This window comes from Dysidea avara, chromosome 6, assembly GCF_963678975.1.
Source record: "Dysidea avara chromosome 6, odDysAvar1.4, whole genome shotgun sequence".
NCBI lineage: Eukaryota > Metazoa > Porifera > Demospongiae > Dictyoceratida > Dysideidae > Dysidea > Dysidea avara.
In genome coordinates, this window is record NC_089277.1 from 21,739,592 (window position 1) to 21,765,422 (window position 25,831).

At 36.5% G+C, this 25,831-nt stretch overlaps 2 protein-coding genes and 1 non-coding gene across 3 annotated transcripts; 1 reads left to right on the forward strand and 2 right to left on the reverse strand.

Annotated features, from left to right (window-relative positions):
• LOC136257410 (pyruvate dehydrogenase E1 component subunit alpha, mitochondrial-like) lies at positions 1-13,097 on the reverse strand. The gene is made up of 11 exons (XM_066050603.1): positions 12,940-13,097; positions 11,652-11,720; positions 10,978-11,154; positions 9,965-10,091; positions 5,768-5,859; positions 5,434-5,532; positions 4,380-4,529; positions 3,971-4,042; positions 3,855-3,922; positions 1,318-1,426; positions 1-284 (listed from the first exon to the last, which is right to left on the reverse strand). The coding sequence occupies exons 1-11, from the start codon at positions 12,979-12,981 to the stop codon at positions 123-125; spliced, it is 1,167 nt and encodes a 388-aa protein (XP_065906675.1). The 5' UTR covers positions 12,982-13,097; the 3' UTR covers positions 1-122.
• Positions 11,834-11,917, reverse strand: Trnay-gua (transfer RNA tyrosine (anticodon GUA)). Its single transcript is given in 2 exon segments — positions 11,834-11,869; positions 11,881-11,917. It is a non-coding gene; the product is annotated as a tRNA-Tyr (tRNA).
• LOC136257409 (krev interaction trapped protein 1-like) lies at positions 13,094-24,251 on the forward strand. The gene is made up of 19 exons (XM_066050602.1): positions 13,094-13,332; positions 13,666-13,943; positions 14,770-14,889; positions 14,943-15,084; positions 15,308-15,635; positions 15,684-15,766; positions 15,821-15,964; positions 16,485-16,641; positions 18,940-19,074; positions 19,455-19,496; positions 19,549-19,599; positions 19,663-19,738; positions 20,210-20,397; positions 21,187-21,314; positions 21,370-21,490; positions 21,644-21,721; positions 22,551-22,634; positions 22,961-23,077; positions 24,098-24,251. Exons 1-19 carry the CDS (start codon positions 13,301-13,303, stop codon positions 24,158-24,160), a joined length of 2,367 nt encoding a protein of 788 aa, XP_065906674.1. The 5' UTR covers positions 13,094-13,300; the 3' UTR covers positions 24,161-24,251.
• The last annotated feature ends 1,580 nt before the right edge of the window (positions 24,252-25,831 follow it).

Sequence of the window (25,831 nt, forward strand, 5' to 3'; positions counted from 1 at the left end):
TTATGAGATTTTCTACAAATGCATTCACAGTTAAAATATTCTCAGTTTGCAGTTATACAGCATGATACATACATAAAGACATACAAGTACAATTAAATAACTATATTAAAATTTTTATCCCATTATTGATGAGGATGATAAGACAGTGGGTCACATCCACGGACAAGAATATTGGGGGCATCCTTGTAGAGATGATAAAAGGTTTCCATGACGTCAGGTGGAGGTGAAGCTTCACAAAACTCTACTGCTTCATCAATATGTTTCTTAACTTCTTTATCAATATCCTACATGACACAGGTGAACGTGGTGACTAGGTGTGCACAAAACACTTTTATTGTTGTCTCAAATGTGGACGTTGGTAAGACACTATTGTTTTTATTTACACCCCGTATACTTTTGTTGTGTCAAGAGCTAGACTACTGCAGGCTTGAAACAGCTAATTAGACAAAGTGTTTATTTAAATCACTTTTAAGTGAACTTGTTAAGAAGAAGGAAGCACATTGTTGTATATAGAGTTCTGTTCAATTACTCAAATTACAATGAAATACTCAAAATTAAACAGTCACTTAATCATTGAGGTGTTTGCTCAAACAGATCAATAGTTTAATGGTACATACATAAGTACTAAAACAGCCTGGCTCAGCAGTTAAATATTGTGCTTTTACATACATATATTACAGACTATAGACAGACAGGAAAGAATCATCTAATGAACTGTATAAATGCACAACTTGTTTTTCAGTGTACGGTACGTAAGTTATAAATCCTCAAACTCAGAAACAACAAAATGTTAACTACACCAAGAATACATAAATGTGACTGTCTCAGCAAAAACCCCAACTTGTTCGCACGAGCATGTGTAATAAGAAAAAAATTTTTTTTTAATTCGTAAATTTACGCATGCCACTAAGAAAAAATACGAAAGTTTTTATTGGACCAGTACTCAAAGAAAATCAATAAAAACTATACACCATCTTATTTGCCTGCTTAGTGAACATTCAAAGCCAAATGGTAACGTTGTGCCAAACGGAAGCTATGGCTGTGAATGTAAGCACCTGTAGTTTATTTTCAGTAAAGTCACTGTATAAATCAATTATCCTTGCTGTTCCTACTGTCTAGCACTACTATTCCAAAACTACTCGCCACAGAAGGCTGAAACTTTGGCAATCCATTCCCTGGACACTACAAATATCACTGAGAAAAAAACCAAAAAAACTGTGCAAACAAGTTGGGTTTTTGCTGAGACAGTCACAAATACACTTTATGCAGAGAAACACAATGATAAACAGAAATACTAGAACACCTATTCACACAAACCTTTAATTCATCTTTAGTGGCAACCTGACCATCAATCATTCTATTACTCAATGTTTTGATGGGATCCCGTTCCTTCCTCACTTGCTTCACTTCCTCTGGCTCACGGTAACTACAAATGAAAACCATCCAATTCGATAAACCTCTACACACAGTGGCATGTTTGCATAAAACATTGAGCACATAATCTCTACCAGAATTCAGTTGAAGGTTGTTTTTTTTAGAGCAAGTGACAGTATACAGAAAATGACTGCAGTGAACACCCATAGGGAACCTGTGGTATGTGTTAAGAAAAAGAACTGTGTGTATTGGACTACTAAGTCAAGTACATACAACGATGTTAATGTCATTAAAATCTAAATAAATGAATGAATCTCAATGTTGTTGTACTGGGCAGAAAAAGGAAACAGGGAAATACAGTATATCATAATCCTACTTCACAAACAGAATCTCTAGAGTCTGAGAAATTACAGGAGCGTATTCAGGGGGTTTCGGAAACCTCTGAAATGTAAACTTGTGGGCTTGCAGCAAAACATCAGACTATCTTAGTTTGGAAACACAAATAATACAGAAAATCTGAACATGGCAGAGCTGATTACTGAAAGTGTATTAACCCTTAAACATGCATAGGCCAGAAAACTGTCCCAAATACGCATGCTTTGCACAAAGCATTGTAACTTTTGAATTATCCATCCTATAGCTACACAATTCACGTCATTCTACTTGAGGATTAAAATGATACCTAGGATTTTATCCTAATGAGGCCAAAACTACAGTGTAGCCATATAAATAACCTTTGGCAAGGAGACATGTAAACCCTTCACATACCTTTATAAAATGATCCATAACTCAATGGTGGTTGTTCCTATCAACTTGCAACAAATTCCGTTTGTTTGGTCATAAAATTCCTATTAGGCCATATATGGCTTACGTGAGTAAACCCACAATCAAAATTAAAGACGTGGCAAGAACTTTGAAATATGGAGACACGACTCGCTGTTGTTCATCGCTTCATAACAAGTAAGCCGCTGTAGTTACAGTATCTTCTCCAAGTAGCCCAGCGTACAGATTTTTGAACAATGTGTTGTTTTAGGCTACAATAATTAAGTTACCCACTCAACATCGCCATGTGTGCCCATATTGTGTAAACATGCATTCCCCAAAAGTTCTTTGCGGGTGTAAGGGTTAAGGGAGAACAAAGGTATGTATTGCCTTTTGTATTCACCTTACCTTCATATAAAAATTAATCTAATAAATTTTAAAATCTTTATAAAGACCAAGATACTCTAATAGAACAGTCAGTTATATTCTAATAGAGCAGTCACAACTACTCTAGTGAACATTCATATGGGAGATTCTAATGAAAAACTCCATATACCAATGTACACATTTTAAAGAATGATTTACATGCAGGAGCTAACTTTTGAGCTTTTTGTTTTATTTGGAGAATTTGTATATGTGACTGTCTCTAGGAAAACCGGTCTTATCACCCATTAAAAAGTATCAAGAAACGTCGGTTTTAAATATTCAGAGTGTTGTAGCTGGCCAATGGTGGTAGCTACGCATACCAAATTTTGACACGTTTCACAGCAATTTCTTACCTTCCTGATCATCCACTGAAGAAGTAGCCAACAGCTAAGTTTCCCACCATTTTAGATAGTTTTTAAACCGAGGTTGTCTGTATCAGGCGAGCTCCAGAAGGGTGGGAGGCGGGGGCCCTGGAAGGCGGGCAAGATGGTATTCAAAAATTGAAGAGAAACGTGTTGGGATGAATTAGGCCAAGTTATGGGCCATTCAGACCTCACAACTGGCTAAAATGAAAGGAAATTTACAGCACAGGTCATTGTCCAGCACCACGGAGCTGTACAACCACACACAGCTATCTCCTGGTTGACCAGGGTTCCATCAAGACCCCAGACCACTCGTACGGCTCGCCACTGTGCTTTAAAAAAGCAGCCAGCAAAAGCAAACTACTTTACTGTGGTCGACTGTGGCAGTGAAACTTGATAGTGTATTCATTAAGCTTGGTGTTTTGTGACAAAAATCAAACTTCCTCTCTTGGGCGAAAAGAACGGTTTTTGTATATCCAGTCACATATGTGTTTGGATCATTGCACCTAGCCTGACCAGGCATATGTTAATACTATTCATAAAATAATTTTAAATCTGTCAGCGGGGTCTGTGCCCCCAGACCCAACTCTGGAAACCACCTTGGATATGTCCCTGAATTAGTATCACAAATATTTTTCTAATAAGTATGCTAAACTTTTATTCAGAAATAACTAGAGACGTATTGATTTGATGCTAACATTTTTTTTGGGTACTGACTGCAGTGACCCACAACTGTTTTAATGTATGCTCCTACCAAGGCTTGGCATTTGGACTGTTGTAGCACAGAAATCTAAGAGTTCTAATCACATACATACAATGGTAGTGTAGCAATATACATTCTACCAGTGAACTTTGACAAGTTTGAAAGTACATAGGCTTCACTAAACAATGTATACATGCGGTGTGTATATTCATACAACAGCAACTAGCCTTTTCCCTGGGTCACTCATACTGTGCCCAAAGTATCGATATGTGTCGAACTCCATAACTAGTGGACCCTGTAACATCACATTAACAAAATAACTCTATAAACAAAATAGACATACTTGTCCTGATCGTACATATTCAGTGGCCCAACGTATTGCCTCTTTAACAGCTAACACATCCATCCCATCAACCTACATGTACAGTGGGATAGTCACATTTAGTACTAAATGTTTACTCTATGGAACAAAACAATATTGCTATTATATATGGTGAGAATAACAATAACTACCTTATTACAGTAACTACGTAAATGTAATAAGTACAATAGCCATCTGTTAGCTCTCTCATAAAAATAATGCAAGCATTTGCAATAAGTAAATCATCAATCATCTATCTACGCCTGTACAAAGCATCAATCAAATACAGTTTTCTAACACATCCTACTAAACTACTCTTTTCAATTGCAGTGCATAGATATATGCATCTGTATAACCGATGGACAGCTTATAGCTACATATAACAACCTACCCATATTCCTGGTATGAAGTCACCACGGGTGTAATAATCAGTGCTGGCTGATGACCTCACTTCTGAGGTACCCATCCCATACTTGTTGTTCTCACATATGTAAATGATGGGTAGATTCCATAGGGATGCCATGTTGTATGACTCAAACACCTATGTGCATGCATACATGTGTTTACATAACTGAAGTTTGAACATACATACGTACAATTTCTTTTACCATATGAAATTTTTTGTTTATGATGTAGTAGGTTAAATGTAGACATACAGCATAAACCAAGGATTAAAAAATGGATGTGTGTGTAGTGCATGTGTGTGTGTGTGTGTGTTGTGTTGTGTGTGCGTGATGTGTGTGCGTGCGTGCGTGTGTGTGTGTGTGTGTGTGCGTGCGTGTGTGCATATGTACATGTGTGTATGCATGGGTGTGGTGCATTTTTAAACAATACGTTGGCCAACACCTCCACAAGGTAATCCATGAGCAACAACTTTTAGTTGACAATGATCACAAGGTTGGGTTACTGTCTACCACCCAGGATACTGCCTGATGGTATCACTTGACATACACCTACTTAGTGTCTCTGAGGGGTACACGAAGGACAGGCACAGTTTGGTGGATATTGTTACAATGCCAGGGCACGTGCTGTTGAAGTTTGCTAGGTCCTTTGGTTTTTGTGCGGCTGCATCATGACCACACACATAAAGCAAAGCCTATGGCAGCCGTATGAAGCACAACTATTGCCACCCAGCGAACCAGCACTGGGATGTCTGTGCACCACTCAGGCGCTTGAGCCTTGAGCAGGAAAATCTTCCTGGGGCAGGGCTAGTAACCCACAGGAGGACTGTCCAGGTCTCACGGAGAGAAGTCACAGAACTTAAAGTTCCACAACGACCTCAACACTGCTAAGAAAGACGAGGACAGTTGAGCATTAACTGGGGACCACACCCACACACATGCACGTGTGTGAATATATTGGAAGTTACAGCAGGAGCAAATAATTACAGTATCACACTTACAATATGAACTATGAACATATGTAGCACTTTTACTAATGCTTACCTGTCCCTGGTTGGCTCCACCATCACCATACAAGCACATACAAACATTGTCCTCTTCTCTGTACTTGATGGCAAAGGCTAATCCAGTTCCCAGTGGTACCTATAAAGAATTAGTAAAATGAATTATGCAGATATGTAAGTCTAGCAAGTTTAAGGGATAATTAAACACATACACATGCAGAATGGAACAGATAAATTCTTATAACACAAATTACTAGCCATAATCACTGATCTACATGTTTGGTGACAGCAGTGCACACAATATCATGCATGTGTAACTATAAGTAGTTATATTACGGATGTACATAACTACAGCGACACATGTACACACGTACCTGAGCACCGACAATTCCATTTCCACCATAAAAGTTGTCATTGTACATGTGCATCGAGCCACCTTTACCTCTGACATTACCATCACTCCGACCTACATGCATAGCATTAGGATAAGTTTGTACAGTAGTGGACAAAATAAAGTTCCCGGTTCCATTCTGTTTACTTGCACAAAAACAAAATGTTTTCATGAGAAAAAAAACGCAAACATTGTTATTCCATTTTGATAGTGTTTTGTTGTTGAAGTGACAGCCAGTATGAAAGAATGAACAGGTGTTACAGTTGTGGGAAGCAACTGAACAATTGTAATGGCTGGCATCCTGGCGTCTGTATCAGCAACAAGAGTATGGGAGTGGCCCATGAAACAAAATACTCAAAAACCAGCCTCGCTTTTCCCTGATGATGATGAGATACTATTGTTAGGTAAAACTAAAGCCTTCAGGTCGACCCAAAACGCTTTCAATAAGTTGCTATGAAAATTTATTAAACAGGATTTTCTAGTGACTGACTGACCGACTAACTAACTGACCAGGCAAGCGTAACTTGATAACGGCTAAGGCTATGGGCTCAATTTTTTCACTGTTCAGTGTCACACGTGCCTTTTGCTATACTGCAGAATGTACAATGCATTCTTCATTGACTTACCAGTGTCCTCCTTTGTGTCCCATTCATCTTCGCTGACAGTGAAAGGTGTTAATTTGGCAGTAGCACATGTGGCTTCCCTTTGTAACGGAAATTGTCTGTAGTTTTCATAGTGGCTACTTTAATTGCAGAGGTGCTTTTTGAACAGTTCTTGATTCGCAATGCTGTGTAACGGATTAAAATGAAGCGTAATAGATACTTCACCTTTCAAACGATAATTGATAGCTGAGACACTTGGTGCCATTTCTCTTTTGATGTGGATTCACCAGTCATAATAACTTTATTTTACAAAAAAAAAAGTTAACAAACGAGTACACAAAACAATATGGAATTTTCAACTCATAGCACATTGATAAAAAATACTGAAACAAGCTGGAGTAGTGCACAATATTAAATCACAGTAAAACAACAAGTGTAGGTTATCGCACAAATCGAAGTATCTTTGCTATTTTAGAGACCTGAGGAATGGCACAATAATCACTGAGGGCGAATACTGTGGATTTGGGCAATAACCAATTTAGACTATGGCTCGTACAGCTCTGGTCACTGCCAATAATGGCGGCTTCCTGATCGAATTAGTCTTAAAACAACTCACTGGTAGGCTTCCTAGATGAATACAACTATCTCTATTATCCAGCAATGCTTTCTTCACACTCTAGTGATGATTTCTGATGGCTGTTGTGACTGGAATCCAGCTAAACATGTGACGCACGTGACAAAAAAGTTTGTCACAGGTATCTAACCAGTTTAGATACCTACCCACAGGTATCTATTGGATTTTAAATACCTCATTAATGACCAAACTTCAAAGTATACTATGCATACCATAGTCTAAGAAGTGTTATATCCCTACTGTGCATTTTCATTTATGGTATCTTAAGCATGGTAGGGATATAACACTTCTTGTTGTTTTACTGCGATTTAATATTGTGCACTATTCCAGCTTGTTTCAGTACTTTTTATTGATGTGTTATGGTCCCTACTCTAATCAAAAATTTCAAACATTTTTTTGTTGTTAAATGCAACATTCCAGAGATCAGATTAAAAAGTTCCCGTTTCCATTCTGTTTACTTTGCACAAAAACAAAACGTTTTCATAATGAGAAGAAAACACAAACATTGTTATTCCATTTTGATAGTGTTTTGTTGTTGAAGTGACAGCCAGTATGAAAGAATGAACAGGTGTTACAGTTGTAGGAAGCAACTGAACAGCTGTAATGGCTGGCATCCTGGCGTCTGTATCAGCAACAAGAGTATGGGAGTGGCCCAAGAAACAAAATCTCTCAAAAACCAGCCTCGCTTTTCCCTGACGAGGAGGAGGCAGTATTGGTTAGGTAAAACTAAAGCCTTCAGATTGACCCAAAATGCTTTCAACAAGTTGAAAATTTAACAGAATTTTCTAGTGACTGACTGACTGACTGAGTAACTGACCGATGCCTTCAGACAAGCGTAACTCAATAAGAGCTAAGGCTATGGGCTTAATTTTTTCACTGTTTGACGTCACACGTGCCTTTTTGCCATACTGCAGAATGTACAATGCATTCTTCACAGACTTACCAGTGTCCTCTTTTGTGTCCCATTCATCTTTGCTGATAGTGAAAGGTGTTAATTTGGCAGTAACGTATCATGGCTTCCCTTCGTAATGGAAATAGTCTGTATTTTTCATAGTGGCTACTTTGATTGCAGAGGTGCTTTTGAACAGTACTCAATTTGTAATGCTGTGTAATGGGCTGAAACGAAGTGTAATAGATGCTTCACCTTTCAGAAGATAATTGATAGCTGAAGCATATGGCACCATTTCTATCTTTTGATGCGGGTTCACCAGTCATAATAATTTTATTTTACAAAGAGTTAACAAACAAGTACACTTAGAATTTTCAACTCATAGTACATCGATAAAAAGTACTGAAACAAGCTGGAGTAGTGCGTCACATTAAGAAGTGTTATATCCCTACTGTGCATTTTCATTATGGTATCTTGAGCACAGTAGGGATACAACACTTCTTATTGTTTTACTGTGATTTAATATCGTGCACTACTTCAGCTTGTTTTAGTACTTTTTGTCGATATGCTATGGTCCCTACTCTAGTAAAAAATTTCAAACATTTTTTTGTGCATTGTAATTGTTAACTGCAACATTACAGCAGAAAAATCTAATGCACCAAACCTTGCACTACACAAAACAATAATGCTGACTGGTTATTCTAGAATTTTGAATATGACGCTTTGTCTCCACCCAGGTACAAGGCAAAACATCATATTCAAGATAGACGGGTTAACATTAATCGTTCTGTATCAGTGGTATGCATATCGCACGGATGGTCTGTAAGCAATGGCAATTAGAGATGAAACTGCTTCTTGTAGCTTGTAGCCATTTGCGTACTTGGCTACTCAGTCATTATTTTGACAGCCTATTCTATGGTAGTGAAATGGCCGCCACACCCTTTAATTAGTAAGTTTTTAATCACATGCACTTGAGAGAAACAACGTTGTACTTGGGTGGTACCATAGTAAATGGACTTTTTAAACACACAAAATGTAAAAATACTTGTGTGCATGTTGCATGTTGGCTTTGTTGCTCCAGCTTGTCAGTTGTTATTACAGCAACAGTGGTAGCTAGCTTCTGTTGGCATCCCTGGCTTGTCATGAATCCATTAACGGCCACCATATGGTGGCATGGCTTTATAACTCATTCACAAAATAAACTTTAGTCTCATTATAACTTGTAAAACGCGTTTCAAAGCAAGATGCACTAGTACTGAAATGGACACGCCCATAAAGATCCCATTTCTGGTAAAAACTTACTAATTAAAGGGTGTGGCAACCATTTCGCTAGGAGTCATTAACCTAGCAAATTGTTATCCCTGAAGGATAATGACTCGCTAGCGAAATGGCTGCCATGCCCTTTAATTAGTAAGTTATTTAATCATATCTCGTGAGAAACAATATTGCTCTTGGGTGGTACCATAGTTAATAACACACAAAATGCAAAACTTGTGTGCATGTTGGCTTTGTTGCTCCAGCTTGTCAGTTGTCATCACAACTTCAGCAGTAGCAGTGGTAGCTAGCTTCGTTGGCTTCCCTAGCTTGTCATTAATGAAAGCACTCTGAGTCAAGCGCAGCTAAAAATCATACATGCAGTATAGTAGAGTCTATATTCACTGCTAACATGTTGCTTTTAGCTCTTGCTTGAGCTCTAACAAGTCACAAAGCTGACAGTGCTGTATTATACCTTGGCCATAGCCTATTTTCAACAACATGGAGAATGATGCTTAGCTTACTTGATACTGTACGTGCTGGGGTTACTGTGATATAAAACTGCTTATTGAAAGAAAACGCCAACGCTAACAGAAAAGTTCGTAAATGCTGTTGAACGAAATGGAAACTCTTGTCTGCTACTGTAAGTATGACATTACAAAACACATTTCTAACTGCTTTGTACATACAGTACATACCATAAATAATATACAATATAGTCGCATATACTACACAAATACCAATACACACACACACACACGCACACACGCACATATATGAGTGTTCACAGCACACACATACCCATCAACTCAGCTAAGATCTCCTTAACAGATAACCCCCTAGTGTAGCACAATCCATGTACACGATAAGCAGAGATCACCGGATCATCTCTCCTAATACTGGCCTCCATCCCTACTGCACAAGCTTCCTACATTGTTCAACAGAATCACAAGTAACCAAACGTGTGAATATACTGTACATATGTATGTTGTCAATATGTCTTACATTAGTGTGTTAACAGACATATAGGTGCCCTACAATGCTGATTACTAATTAACCTATTAACTGTCCAGCATGAATTTTGCAGCTTGTTAATTGCAATTCGCCCTATTATAGCTTTGATATAAGGTGAATTACAATTAACAAAATTAAGTAAATAGTTAAGCTAATAAATTTAATGATTTTTTAATTTTGCAAATTAATAATTTAGAATGCTGTACAGTGCCCACCAAAATGTGCTACTTTATATCAGACAAAGTATATGTGGGTTGAAATTATATCAAAACTATACAAGAATTTGTTAGCTATGAACCAAGGAATATTGCTGAATGTTGTTGTTTACATAACGTTAACCACAAAGTTGTTATTAAACAATAAACATGAAAAAAACGGGAAAAGTTAACTTGCTAGAATAGGGTAGTAGTCACTAATAGTGTCTTGTATTACAGTAAAGTGAAACAGATCGATAGTACTTGTGATGATTGTTCTCCCATCATCTGAAGAACAAAAGAAATGGCCACGTGCTGTTAAACGCATGCACGAAGATAAGTTTTGTTGAAACTTGCTGAAAACAGCGTTGGAAGAAGATTTCGCCGTAAGGAAGCATGGTAGAGTAGTGGTAGAGACTGATCTGACTCACTTGTTTTATGTTGTTACACTTACAATGTCTGTTTTTGCCTTGCATGCAAAGCACAATCAGTACAGATGTTGCACACATTCATCTATGTGCTAAAGTAGTGCATTGAGTTATGTTATAACTTTTAATTTCACACAGGACCTCTTCTACAGCACTAAGTGCATACACACACACACACCATGCCGATGTATAGATGACAGAATCCTCTGATCTTCCTCTGTTCATATAATTCCTTAGCTCTCTCCTCCATGATTCTGATGATCTGCATCTCACGATAGTAGTGCATCAACTCATCCTTTGTTGCAGTGACTGTCTCAGAAATGGACAGTGGCTCCAACTTGTGATATCGAAATGACTACAAATGCACATACAAGTGTACAGTACATGTACTGTAAAATTACAATAACTTCTTAATGAACTATTAAATCAACCTTCTGTGTAAAAAGTATCTGCAAGTGTTGTACGTATGTACTGCAGTGTAGAACTAGACTCTTTGGATGGTGTTATACTAGGGCTGACATTTTAACTATATATATTGTGACAGCACAAAAATATCAAGTATGTTATGAATTTCTACACAATGCATGTTTGTGCATGAATGGCATTAACCCTACAAGGACATGACCTGACGAACTTGGTGCACAAAAGGAAGTTTTGATAAACACGCGGAGGCAGCTTCTTCCATACCTTTTACTGCCTGTTCAGTTCATACAATCAAACTCACTATATTTTGAATGTTACCTCACTGTATATTGAACATTAAATTAGCCCTAATGTCCATTATAAGGAAAAAAATAGTAGCACTAAAATGTTACATTCACATACAGAGAATGGTACACAATACAACTTTACCTGTGTCACATCAAATGAGAAAGAATCAGAACCTGAAGACATCCATCTTGTACAAAGTCGTGGCACACTCTGCAATGATAAGATACAATATTCTTACAGAATTATACAATGTCAATTGAAATATATATTGGGCATGAACCCAGCACGGATTTAGCATTCAAAAACAAGAAGTAAAAATTATATCCCTTGAGCCGGATTTGAACCAGCGACCTATGGATTACTACACACACTACAGTCCACCGCTCTACCAACTGAGCTATCAAGGGATAGTTGAGAGTGGCTATATTAGTTGATTATTTATGATTAATATGTAACCTTAACTATTCCAAATACATACATGGAATAGAAAAGAAGCAGGTGGTAAAAGAATAAAATTAAGTCCTTGAGTTAGACTTAAACCACCACTGACCAGTCGATTACTACTATATGTGACCAGATATGCAAGAACCCCACATGTTAGTGCATTTTCAACCCCCCCTTTTTATTACATTTCTTTATAGAGCAAAGAACTTTCAAAGCTACAGTACTATAAAGTGGTAACAACAGAAAAATCAATTTGTACAGTGACAATGTGGAAAATAAACTACAGGCACGTAACAAATGATCATAACTAAGAATGCAGTCTTCCTCTACCGAGATAGAATTTATGCCATCAGATTCTCCATGAACATGCAAATTCATTGCTGAGTCACTCTACTAACTGAGTTATCAACAGATAGTAGTTACTAGAAGACTGTGTTAGTTGGTTATGAATAATGTTTGTATATAGCACAAAACATTTGGAGTGTAAGTTTCTGGAATTTGTCCTTGCATCTTGGAATTTTAGTAACCATACAACATGTACACTTGTTCATACAGACCAAATAAGTACAGGTGAAATGTTGAGAACTTGGTAAATAGTATTTACGGTCCCATTTGCATTAGGTCATTGATAAGCTATGACCACAACTCTACAAACATTTAAACAAGTCCAAACGTGTGTCCTGGCTACACCAGTGTACACGTGTACAGTGGCCACGGCTACTCCCCCAATTTTTTGCCCACAAAACAGGTACAATTTTTTTAACAAACAGTTCACACCCCTTTTTAGTAGAATAAACACTTTTCTATTTAACAAGTACATAAAGCCATAGATAGTATATTCTCCGTACCCGTACGAAGAATATACTATCTATGATAAAGCTAAGCATGCCTTTTCATTTTGGCACGATAAAACTGTAGGGCGTTTCGTTTTTACCGCATTCAAGTTCGACCTACTGTACACAATAAGTTACTAATACAACCTTACCCTAATCAGTGAGTGTCGTTGGTTAAATAACGTCCTTAACATCTCTTCCTCAGACCGGAGTAGTGGTGTGCTAGTCACAAGAATTTCTAAACAGGCCAACAAGCGCTACAAATAAAATAATTATGCGCCTTAATAATATTACAGGCGTTTAAATAAATAAAACTGGGTGTGGCCATTAAAAACTTCAGGGAGGAAAGAAGACGTAATTTCGTTTGTATACTGTTTTTCTTCAAACATTTGATCAGATGATCGAAGCTGTGTTGAATCACTGACATTAGGGAGTAAACCATATTATTAGGAGATATTTATTTCTGCTCTTTTTCGACTGCCACACCCTTTGCTGGGACGAGACTACAATACAATGGCTGGGCTACGTAATTCAATGTATTACAAGTGAGTGACTTGATAGATGTAGTGGTTAAAAAGTTAGCGCACACAACCAGGTTAATAGACCAACACCAGTACAGTTGTGATTTCACAATGGGTGTGTCGTGTTTGTGACTCCTGGTACTATGATTACTCTGACAGCAATAAGTGTTACTTGAAGGTTAGGGGTGGTAGCTAAGTTTTAAGGATTGTAGATGGGAGTTGACAAGACATATTTCTCCAACATGAGACCCTTTGTGACCAGATCACACGGCCTAGCTAGCTATGTAGTTAATCATTCATGCACATACACTTGTCCTCATCATTGCATCATTAAAATAAATATGCAAATATTTATAGGGATGCTCCTTCACCAGACATATTTGTAGCTGGTCTTTGTATAAGAAAGAAAAAAGACAAGGAGATATTCTCTCGTCTTCCACTGTATGACCCAGAAGACTATGAAGTACTACTAAAGTATCAGTCAGGAGCCCACGCAACACAACAATACTGGGAGATCACCTGCACTGGCCTGAAGGCTGGCAGGGACCCGCAGAAGGCCATCATACAAGACATGTTCGCTTGGACTAAGTCACTAGCTGGCAAGACTACATCAACACAACCCATCGGAGTTAGGAGTAAGCAGAAAAATATAGCATACTTACTGTATGTAATATGTCATTACTCAGTTGATTGACTGTGCGACTTTGTTGAATGACTAGAATCCGTTTTAACATGTAAATGTATTCAGTTCATAAATAATGTATGTGACTTGGTTTGGTTGATCTATGCACACCAATAGATTGTGAGATGTGTGATTTCGAACATTTCAATGCGTGGGAAAGTCAAAAGCTACGAGTTTGAAATTTTTACCATGAATGCAGCCATCCATAGTGTTATCTCCCTTTAATCCTAAGCATGCAAGCTAGCTATTGATATAACCATGATGCTGAGAACTTTTCGCGTCAGTCTGTAACACAAGCATGTCACCTTGGGTGGTAAATTGGTATATGAACAGAAAATAGTCAAGTGGGTATTATGGTGTGTCCATCCTTAGTGTTGGACTCTTCAAGACCACCTTTGCCACTGAAAACTAAAGAAATTTATGTGGAAAATATTTGGGCAACTGTCCAAGGATTTCCATGTCTCTAGTTTCATATTTCAGCTGGCCAGTGGCATTTCAAGATGCCAGACTGTCCCCTAGTGACTGGTACACGTCTCTAGAAATCTACTCATGAAAAGCGACCTGAGCAAATCAGTAGTATGGCTGTGGTACAAATGTGTGATATATTGGTGTGGCTATCCATTTATGGTGAAAAGTGAACGTCACTGGTGTACGTAGATCAAAGATAATCAAAAAAAATTGTCACATATATAATTTCAAGAGACCACATCTATACAGATGTGGACTGTCTTTAGAAGTAACAGAGTGATTGTGTAACAATAATATGTACACACATACAGGTAAGAGAGCAGTGTTCCTCTCAATTCATGGTGGATCTGGTACATCAAAGAGTAGTAATGCCTTGAAGTTTGGCAGTCCATCTGTTGTTCTCTGTTATATACTACCAACAACACACAGAGGTACAGCTGAAACTATGTAGTGTAGCTACCATCAATAAGGTGTATTGTTTTAGCTTCAAGTGTTATTGACTCATACCCTGATGAACCTTCAAAATATCCAGCATTTAAATGCCTGAAGACGGTACTTAGAGGTATGAGAAGTGGAGATTTTATTGTTCATCCCTTCACTATGGAGATGTTATCAAGTTTAGACAAGTACATATATTGTGTTGTACCACGCTATTAAAGTACATGTGTGATAGTGTGCATACAGATGAATGTACGTACGTATGTACATACACACATATGTACGTACTATGTACGTATGTATGTATGATGCGTGCATACATATATGTATGTATGTATGTGCATATCTTTGTGTCTATGTATGCGAGTGTCATGAAATTACACACGTTGCTGGGGTTTATTTCCTTTGTAGCTGGCTTAGAGAAAGACACTCCATACCTGACACTGTTAACCATCTGTTCACACAAAACTTGAACCAGAGATTACAGCAGTACTGCATAAACCCAACATATCGTTCAGAAAACAAGCCACCAGTTCTAAACCTTGTTGATTCATTCATTAGCTCTTCACATTTGTTCCAAGGACTCGCTGCCAGCACAAACTCATTTTCTCTGCCTGTACCATCATTAAATAAGAATGAAGACACTGCTGATTACAATGAAAACCAAGAAGAATCAGCTCCAGCAGACAGATTTGTTGTAAATATGTACTTTGGAAAAAAGCCTCGACAATTGGGAAAGGCATGAAAGAAAGTATGTAAGTACCAATGGTGATTGTATTTGTTTCAGGTCAACATCTTTGTGGTCAATGAACACTTTGGAAAAGGAATTCCAAATTATGATGCTATCAGGAAGAGTCCCTCCACTGCACAGTAAGCATCACTATATACAGGAGGTCAACTTATTAAAAACATACTCTGTCTCAGGATCAAGGAAATGCCATCAGATTTCCCACTTCACCGATATGCTATCAGTGCTAATGTGGATGGAGTGAGGACTACTGCTAGTAGTGGTTTATCAGTCAATGACAAAGATGAAGAATCTTGGACCCCTCTACATTATGCTTGCTGGTATGTATATTTGACCATAGGTGGTGGAAATTATTGAGCCAAAAAAAATGAAATGAAGAACTGTATTCAGCTTGTAGTTGAACTTAGAAAAGATACAATATTCAGTATAATACTCTAATACGTAGAGCAGTGACAGACTTTGTCAAAATTTTAAAGTATACTACATAATTGCTTTGTAAAGCAAAATTTTCATAAAAATTTCTTACATAAAAACTGTTTGTATGCAATAGGAAAGTTCTCTCAAGTTTTTATCATGTGGCGTACCACCTATTATTAGCTATTGGCTAACTTTCAACTAAGACATAATAAGAATCAAAACGTGGCTAAATCTTTTTACTACTCTATACACATATAGTACATAGCTACTACCAATGCTGCAAAAAAGATCAAGATACTCTAAAGGACAGTCATACATGTATCACTCAGTATGAACCATGCAAATTTTTTTTTTCATGAATGTTGAAAATTTGTTACATGAAGATAAAGTGAATTGTGGTATTACGCTGATTGTTGTCTGTAGGTGTGGACACATGGATATTGCTAAGTTGTTGGTGACAGAACTACAAGCTGATGTGAGGGTTAAGGATCGGGTTGGTTTTACTCCTTTACATGCTGCTGCCAAGAATGGTCATGCCAACATTGTGTCTTTTCTGTTAACACAGCCTGGAATTGACCCAGTAAGTGACTAAGTCAGCAAATCCTCATTACAGTGGAATCTCAAGTGTTGTTATCTAACAATTTTGTGAATGCTAATGATGATTGTTCTATTAGAGTATAGCGAGTGTTCTAGTACTGTGTTTAAAGCCAGGATTTATACACTCATGGGCTCAACTACACTCCAGATACTTCATTGCAAGGTGTAGAACACATGCTTGGGTCTGTTTATATATGCCTGGGGGTGCTTGAACACAAAACCATAAACACTGGTACATAATACACTGGGAAAACCTGCTTTCGCCATGTTTCATTGTCATTAGTGAAGATTCTGAGCTATTTTACCATAACTTTAACTATTACCATCCCACGCTTGATGTCACAGTGTACTACATGAGACACAATAAAATGAATACCTGAATAGACACCAGGCTAGCAAGTCCACAATCATTTATAGAAATTAATTCCTTCTGCTTGGCTTCTATGCCATGTGAGGGTTCAAGTAGAGTAGTTGAAAAATGCACAGTATTAATGCAGAAGTTTCACTCTAACATTTTAAAGCGATTTTACAAAATTATGCTACCATATAATATCATTACCATATTATATTATTAATACTAAGTGGTCTCCGGGGGATCAGGTCCACTGTACTTGAAGTTTGTAAATATTGTTTGTGTGAATAGTGTGGTATACTCAGTCTAACTTTACACATGCACTTGTTAGTAAAGAACTCTTATATTGAAACATTATATGTTTGCTATTTTTCATAGATTGATCGTATTAAACATCTGAGTGTATATCATGTACCACGGTAGTGGTATCATGTACCACGGTAGTGGTACATAATAGGGATCAGGCAGAAATTTTTCAAAACACTCTAATAGAACGCACGCCAAAAGCAGCCTTCCGGGCTTTAGATTTTATTTCTAAAACATTCTAGACCTTTCTTTTGTGTTTACAACACTAGCCAACAAGTATTAAAAGTAAGGGAAATGGTTTTAGGTGTTTTTTAAAATTTTGAAAAATGGTTAGATTCTCCATCTTCTTCTTTCTTTCTTCTTTCTTTCTTGTTTCGCGCGCCTACAGCTCGTAGGAAGTAGATATCAGCCCTAAAAACGTATGGCGTATTTAAAAAACATTCGTACCCAGGTCTGTGTGGTATTAAAATCTTCCCTCTCTAATGCGATTGCGAGATATAGAGCAAGAATCACTCTTCGAGACGCCATTCGATCGAGAAGCCATACAGATGATAATATAGAATTGTTTAAAATTCCATTGCTTTAGCTCACAGGACTAAAATGCATCAAGTTGTATCACACTAAACATTAAACATAACTATTGTTCACTGAAACTCGGGTTTTAGACTTCCTTCATTACGAGACAGTGAAGGGGGTGTGGCCCGCACCTCGTCACTTAAACTATTACTGTACGCCTTTCGTGTATACTTTCTATTATATTCTTCAGCTGTTTACCAGCTAAGAGTCGACATAACAAGGCTTGTAAGCTATTGGAACACACTGGTAAATTTCGAATTAAAAAGGGGTGTGTCCCTTCCGTACGCGATTGAAAAATAAAAAGCGGGATACTCCGTATACTCAGCACTTTAATTGGAGTCGACCACGTTTTGTCAAGCGTGTGTTTTACTCGTGTTGAGATTTCGCACCGCTTCGTTGCAGTAAACGGTCACACTAGTGGATTTATCTACTCGTCAAAGGAAAGTGGTATTGTTTACTGTATTGTTAACTGTATTGTTAACTAATTGTTTATTAAACTTATTTATGTAATTGTTTATTGCCAGTTGATATTACAATGGGTTTCTTTATTAAACAATCATGTACTGTTGAACGTATATTTAAGAAGTAGTCCATGTGCATGGACATGAAAAAAATCATGAAACTAGTGGGGCAAAAAAATTATTAATTTTCAACAAGTAGAATAGGGATCAAAGATTTGATTTAGAAAAAAACTGTGTAAACAAGAAGTAATAGGGATGATAATCCACAAAATTCTATGCATCATCAGTTCAAAGCAAGTTATTTGAATAGTGTACACTCAATTTGCGATTCCTATTTCAACTTGTGGTTAAATTTTGTTAAAATGTTGAAATAGGAATCGCAAATTGAGTGTACACTATTCAAATAACTTGCTTTGAACTGATGATGCATAGAATTTTGTGGATTATCATCCCTATTACTTCTTGTTTACACAGTTTTTTTCTAAATCAAATCTTTGATCCCTATTCTACTTGTTGAAAATTAATAATTTTTTTGCCCCACTAGTATATACTACATACATATGTTAAACTATTGTTTTCTACATAGAATGTTACAGACAGGGAAGATAAAACTCCACTACAACTATGCTTGGATAATAAGCAAAATGATTGGGAGTCAGTTGTGGATATGCTTAAGGATGCACACCCAATACCATCTCAGTCCGAATCAGCACCTTCAAAGGTTGAAATTTTTGTATAAGTCTGTTCGTGTTCACCTGAGCTCTTTTGAAGTCAGTCATGTCAAAAACGTGAACTCTATGATGTGTAGTAGTAACCGTTTTTGTATATTTTAATATGTCAATGCACTTTCCCATTTGATTCTAAAAGGTGCAGGAAAGCTTTCAAGCATAATATTATGCTGTTTCTCTTTTCGAAATACACAATGAGCAATTTTTACATTTTCAGAGCTTGTAGCATTACTGAATCGATTATCAAATGGCTTTAATTTTATCAGATGGCATGTGTAAATAATTAAGAAATACGAGGGCTCAGGTAAACATGAATAAACTATATTACAGAATCATTCTTGTTACTGATGTATTATGGTAATGCATCATACAGGCTGTAAGGTTAAGAGTAGACTTTACCAGTGGAGGTCACCAAGTAAGGACAAGCAATTTCATAACCTTTTTATTAACAGTTAATTATTTCTCAGATCGTGACATTACCTGAAGGTCAAAATACAACATCATCAACTATATTAAAGGTGTGTCCCATTTAACCTGTGTTGGAGAATGTCCAACAATGTTGTCTCAACTGACCTTCACAGGAAATCTACAACAACATTGAATTATCACCGAATTTCTATGCTGTTTTCAATTTGTGGATTGTATCAGAAAGTGTTGGTAAGTAAATAGAGGTATGGATAGTAGTGTTTCCTTTGATATTAGTGCTACGTAATGTCATACATGGACATGTACCATTTTCAGGGCTTGTTACAGTGTATATGGAGATGTAACTACAGTGTTTATTATGTGAGGGCAACAATAATGGGCTTGTGTAGGGGACATTTAACAGGATGTTTAGTGCATACCTTCTTCAACAATATGTGAACACTCTAGTCCTTCCAAAAATCCTATTCAGTAGTTTCCAGTTACCATACGCTTAGCTGTATTTCTTTCAACCATAACTATTTGTGGCGTTTGTGTGAGAGCAGTGTGTATATAATGTATGCATATGCTATGATTAGGCTGTATACCTAACAAAAACAGTTTTATTTGAGCATTAGTATTGTGCGTTATATGTATAACATTTGTGCATTGTATGTTTTATTAGAGTGTTTTATTGCCATCACTGTGTTGTTCTGTTTCATTCAGAGCTTCTTCTTGGTAACAATGACAAACCTCTGGTGGTCCTGAATAAGAACTGGCACCATATTGTCAATGATTTATCATTACACACTGTTGAAACACCAGTTGTATTTTTGAGACGAAATGTACACTATCCAGTTGAAAAAGAAAAGCAGATAACAGACCCAATTGCACTAAAGTACCTGTTTTCTGATGTAAGTCTCTGTTGTATACATAGGTATAACAACATAAAAACGCACTTTCTGTAACAACTGACTTTAAACAGGCTGTAGGACCAGGTGTCCTACAGACCTTCAGCACTTGTGCTGTAAAGCCTTAATAAAAATAATAAATAAATAAATAAAATTTTAAACACATGCTTACATGCATGCATAAATAAGTATACATGCATGCACTATATAACTGATATAATATTATAATGGTATAAGTGATATACCACGTTTTGTGGCTATGCTTATTATGGTGTAAAATCACAAAATCCTTACCTAAACAATAAACAAGTCACTAATATAAAGTGCCTAAATCAACCAACATTTATTTACCTGAGCTGTAGTTGATGAACTCTTCTCTCCTTCATGAATTAATCATGAGCAGATGGGTGTGGCATTGCTAAAGACTCTGAATGTCTAATCCATCAATGATTTCTATTGATTTCAATATCTAACAAGTACTATTTCACTATAAACTGCTATCTATAATCGTTTCATCTACTGGGGTGTAGAATGTAACAGTTATAACACGATTACTCAAGATATGACTGAAATATATGCACTCTCCTTTGAGCACTGTGCGCTCTTGGGAGTCATGCGTATATTCAGTCATATCCCTCGTAAGCGTGTTATATTTGTGTGCATAGTATGCGTACGTTTGTACATGCACATTACGTACATACAGATGTATGTATGTACATATGTATGCATATACGTATGTTTGTTTATATGCTTGCTCTTACGGACATATAACTGGGTTTTTATTTTTGCTAGGCTTATCGCCATGTTCTAAACAGTTATTACCCATGTTCTGAAGATGCTGCAATCTATCTAGCTGGAATATTGCTTTCCATCACACATGGGGATTACAATAAAGCCTTGCATACTACGGACTTCCTCAAGTATGACATTTTGCTATAAACGTACTGTACTGCATTATAATGTACCTTTTAACAGGGACAAACTAACACAACTGATCCCCAGGGCAATGATAAATGCTAAAAAGAAAAATGACTACATCAAAAGAATTTTGTCACAATACGAAGGTATATCACAAGAGGATATTCCTGATCGAATGGTAAGATGTGCGTATATACATACGTACATACTCAATGCACACAAAGTCTTTATGGTAGCATGTAACTCCAGCATGTGTACGCACATAAGTATAATATACAAAGTACGTACATAATACCTTAAGCATCTCCAGAATCTGTGGGTATTTTCACAGGCTCTGCACTTAAAGTATGTGAAGTATTGCTGGCAGTGGCAGTATTATGGAGCTATATTCTTCCCGGCCACTATCAAGGTACACTCTTTGTGTATGTATGTATATAGAACAACACCTAGTGGATGAATACAGTGACTATTGTGTTTAAAGAACCAGTCTGCAGTGTAATACTGATACAAAAGCATTAAACGCTCTAATAGAGCAATTGCATAACTTTAGCTCTAACATCAGTATTAACTTCCTGTAACATATTATGTACTGAAGCTTAAAATTAGGTGTATTTTTTTATTAATAAACTGAGTACTTTGTATTGATTCAGTAATATTAAAGTCAGAAAAGAGAGGACACGATTTAAGCGCTGCTAAAATATTTTATACAAATGGTTCATTTATAAAATGTGTTGAAGAGCACTAAGCTTACTACAGAAGTTACCCAGCAGTGTTTATTGCTACTTCGTATGGCATGAGAAGGGCTGAGGTAATTGCCTATGATACATTGTTAATATCACCTTAAACTAAAGGGATTTTAAAAACACAAACGTACCATTTTAAAACTTCTTAATTCAATTATCGGTAAACCCCACCATTCCGCCCTCCTATGTATTAAATACTATACGAAACACTTTAATAGAGCAATCAGTTAAATATTCAGTAAACAATACAACATTAAAATATTGTTTCCTGATAACATCCAATTATTCATGACCTTGTATACCGACAATTCATACTCCACAATCAAGTTTAGTTACATCTGTTTTGCAGTGTTTAAGTTAAGATGTTTGCGATGTATGTACACAAAATTAGGTATACTTTCTGGCCATTAGTTTATTGGGCACTCGTGGAATCGTGTTATGCATACAACATACTCCAATGTATGCTATAAGTATAATTATGTTCTTACCTTTCAGCCTCAAACAGTATTGGGACGCAGTGTATCAATTAGACTTGGAATCAACCACATGGGATTTCACATTGTCAGTGCCGAGGAAAACGTAAGTCAATGTGCATACTGATATCATAAACTGATCATTTAGTCACAAGAAAATCAATCATCCACCATCATTAGGGGCCGGTACTTGGTTTAATATTTTGAGTAAAAGGAATGTTTAAATTTATTACAATGAAACCTGTCTAAGCCGGTCACTTTTGGGCCAAAATTTCTTGGCCTTGATATGCAGGTAGTTGCTTTATATAGCTGGAGGAAATTAAAGTTGGTTTTTAAAAGAAGTGGCCTTTTATACAGGTGGCCTTTATACAGGTGGCCACTAAAACAGGTTCCACTGTACTATTGAACTTTCTATGACCTTGTTGTACTTAGGTCTTAAGTGAAACAGTCGGTTTTGAGGGAACACATTGGAGCTTCTCTACTGAAAGGAAAGAAATTACATTAAAAGTTCAAGGAAGTGAATCTTCTACTGTGATCAAATCTAAATATGTGAGTGTTTAACTTTAACTTTGACTAGTAGCAAAATTAAAATGTAAGGGTTAATGATCCAGACTAGCTAGATCCTATGTTTATTTGCTATTCCTTCGTCACTTTACAAAATGTGACCGGGCCTGCAAAAACAGGGTATGTGGGCACAAACTACACCCTGTCACACTACAGGTCATATCTCAGTATTAGAACAAAATATTTGCATTCTGTAACTTACATCATAAAGCACATTAAATGCCTACGATTACTGTAAAATTGTATTGCAATAGCGTAATGGTATAAAAAGTTATGTGTGATGGAAGTTTGAAAAAGTAGGTAAAAATCATGTGCCCACTGCCCTATTTTTGCAGGCCTGGTCAAAATACAGTAGAACCTCGGTTATCCCAATCCTTGAGGTGCTCAGATACTGTAACTAAAAAGTCTGTATAGTCACCTAAAACAGTGTATTCAACACTGTCACAAACAATACAAATTTTATTGAAATATTTGGCTACTTTAGTAACACATTTACTACTCTAATAGAACAATCACTTTTAGAGTTTGGTTAACCGGATAACTGAGGTTCCACTGTATACTTGCAGTCACTCATTCTAATACAGCAGTCAAAAGTATGCAATAATACATTTAGTTTCAATGATACTTCTGCTCATAATACATGAGTATCAGCTTTGAAGAGATCATATATGTAGCCTATGTCTCTAGTGATTAAATGACAGTGCCGGTCCGACCTTTTGGAATGACACAAATTTTACAATGATTGTGTGTTTAACCGAAGTATAGGTTGGTAGTAGAATGCCTGGTGTGTGTGCAATTACATGTTGTTTGAGTGAAATATTGATATTACATTGTATGTGCATACGAAAGATGTATGTACTGATAAAATTAATGTTAGGTCACTCAACACGTTATTGTTTTGATTAGCAATATAACATATCTCAAATGTAGGATGTGGTTATAAATGTGTTTAGGACACATTTAGCTATGTAATTACACTGTCTCGTTTTCTGTGTGTAATTTTAGATCCAGATTATCCAAAAGATTGTGCAAAAGATTGATGAAAAGAAGAAAGAAAACTCATCATAATTTGTTACTGATGCTTGCTGAAAAGTTGACATTTATACAGTATTGTCGTAATTATTTATAAGCATGCATACAGAGCTTTCTACCCATTGTACTCAAAAGTACACGTAAGCATGCAATGCAAAATAACCGGAAATATAAATTTCTAAACTATAGCTATCAGTGTTGGGGGTAACGCGTTACATAATAATGATTACTTTTGTGGTAACGAAGTAATGTAACGAAATATGCTGTAAAAAACTGGTAATATAACTAAAGCTATTTACTTGTAAATGTAACGCGTTACCTAAGTAATAAAGTTACTGTAACGAGTCTAATACGTATTACATAATATTAATACTTTAAGTAATGGAGTTACTAATCTTGTTAGTATTCCACTGAGTAACACCTAGCCACTATAAAGTAATGAAGCCTACTAAATGAAGCTTATTCACCAGCTTCTTGCTTATAACCAAGATTTGCACATTGTTCAAAAACGTAATCATTTCACGTGATAAAGTGGTAGTTTCACACGTGACAACTTAAGGCTGTGGACACAAAGTAATGTAATATATGTAATATTATTATAGTTACTTTATCATATGGGTAATATGTAACTGTAACTAAATAGTTTAGTTGTAATAATATGTAACGAGTTACATTTAAAAAGTAACTGTCCCAACACTGATAGCTATAATGTCTACTGACAATCAATTCTGAGGTACAGTATTCTACATATAATGTTGTTCCTCTCTGCATGGTGCTAATAACTACTGCATCTAATTCAAATGTTATTACATAATAATTATGCTTCGTTCACATAACAAACTGATTTCTTATAGTGAACCATATAGACCAAAGGAAAGTAATTAACTTACCCATGAATTCATTTTTAAGTTTGTAATGTGTATGCCATGAATATGAAAACCAACTTGATCTAGAACTGTGACTAGGTCCATCAGATAGATCTGTTAAGTTTTGACTATATTGAGTGTCAAGAAACAATAATGACTAAAGTAACCAAGTTATCTTATTGTGCCCCAACTGTCGATCCTCCTCAAAATATGATTCTGCATATTTTCTGATTGCCAGACCTAGTTATACTCTATAGTTACTTATACAACTTAATTACTTTTTTTGAAGAATACTTTCAGGATTCCATAATTTTATACCATGCCAGTATCTATTGACAGCCAGTACTGGGGGTGGTAGGCAAGGGCAATCCATCTAGCCTGGGTTAAAAATTAAAAAAAAATCTGTTGTCTTAGTTGTCTATACCACCCTGTAATTATGCTCTAAATTGTGCAGCTGGCGTATAAAAGTATAGCTAAAACCAGGAATCACGCACATAATTGTTGTATATAGCTATGTACCAGGGCACAGCAGAAAATCAACTATCCATTGGCTGGTTGCTGTCATTCACGAGTAAAATAAAAGGAAGTGGTTACTAAATCGAAATTAAAGGTGTTTATTTTTGCATCTAGTAGTTGCCCCAAGCATTCGACTTTAGGGGACGCAAAAAGTAGGTTAGGGTCGGGTGGTTTCTTCTTCGCCTTTAGGTTACCTTCTTCTTACTATAAAGTGAGACTACTACTATACATGAGTAACATTAAATTAATAATGTAGGAAAGTGGGAGTAGTGGGTAGCTAGAAGCGGTAGCATAGTGGATAAGCTCCTGTCTACTGAGTTCCAGT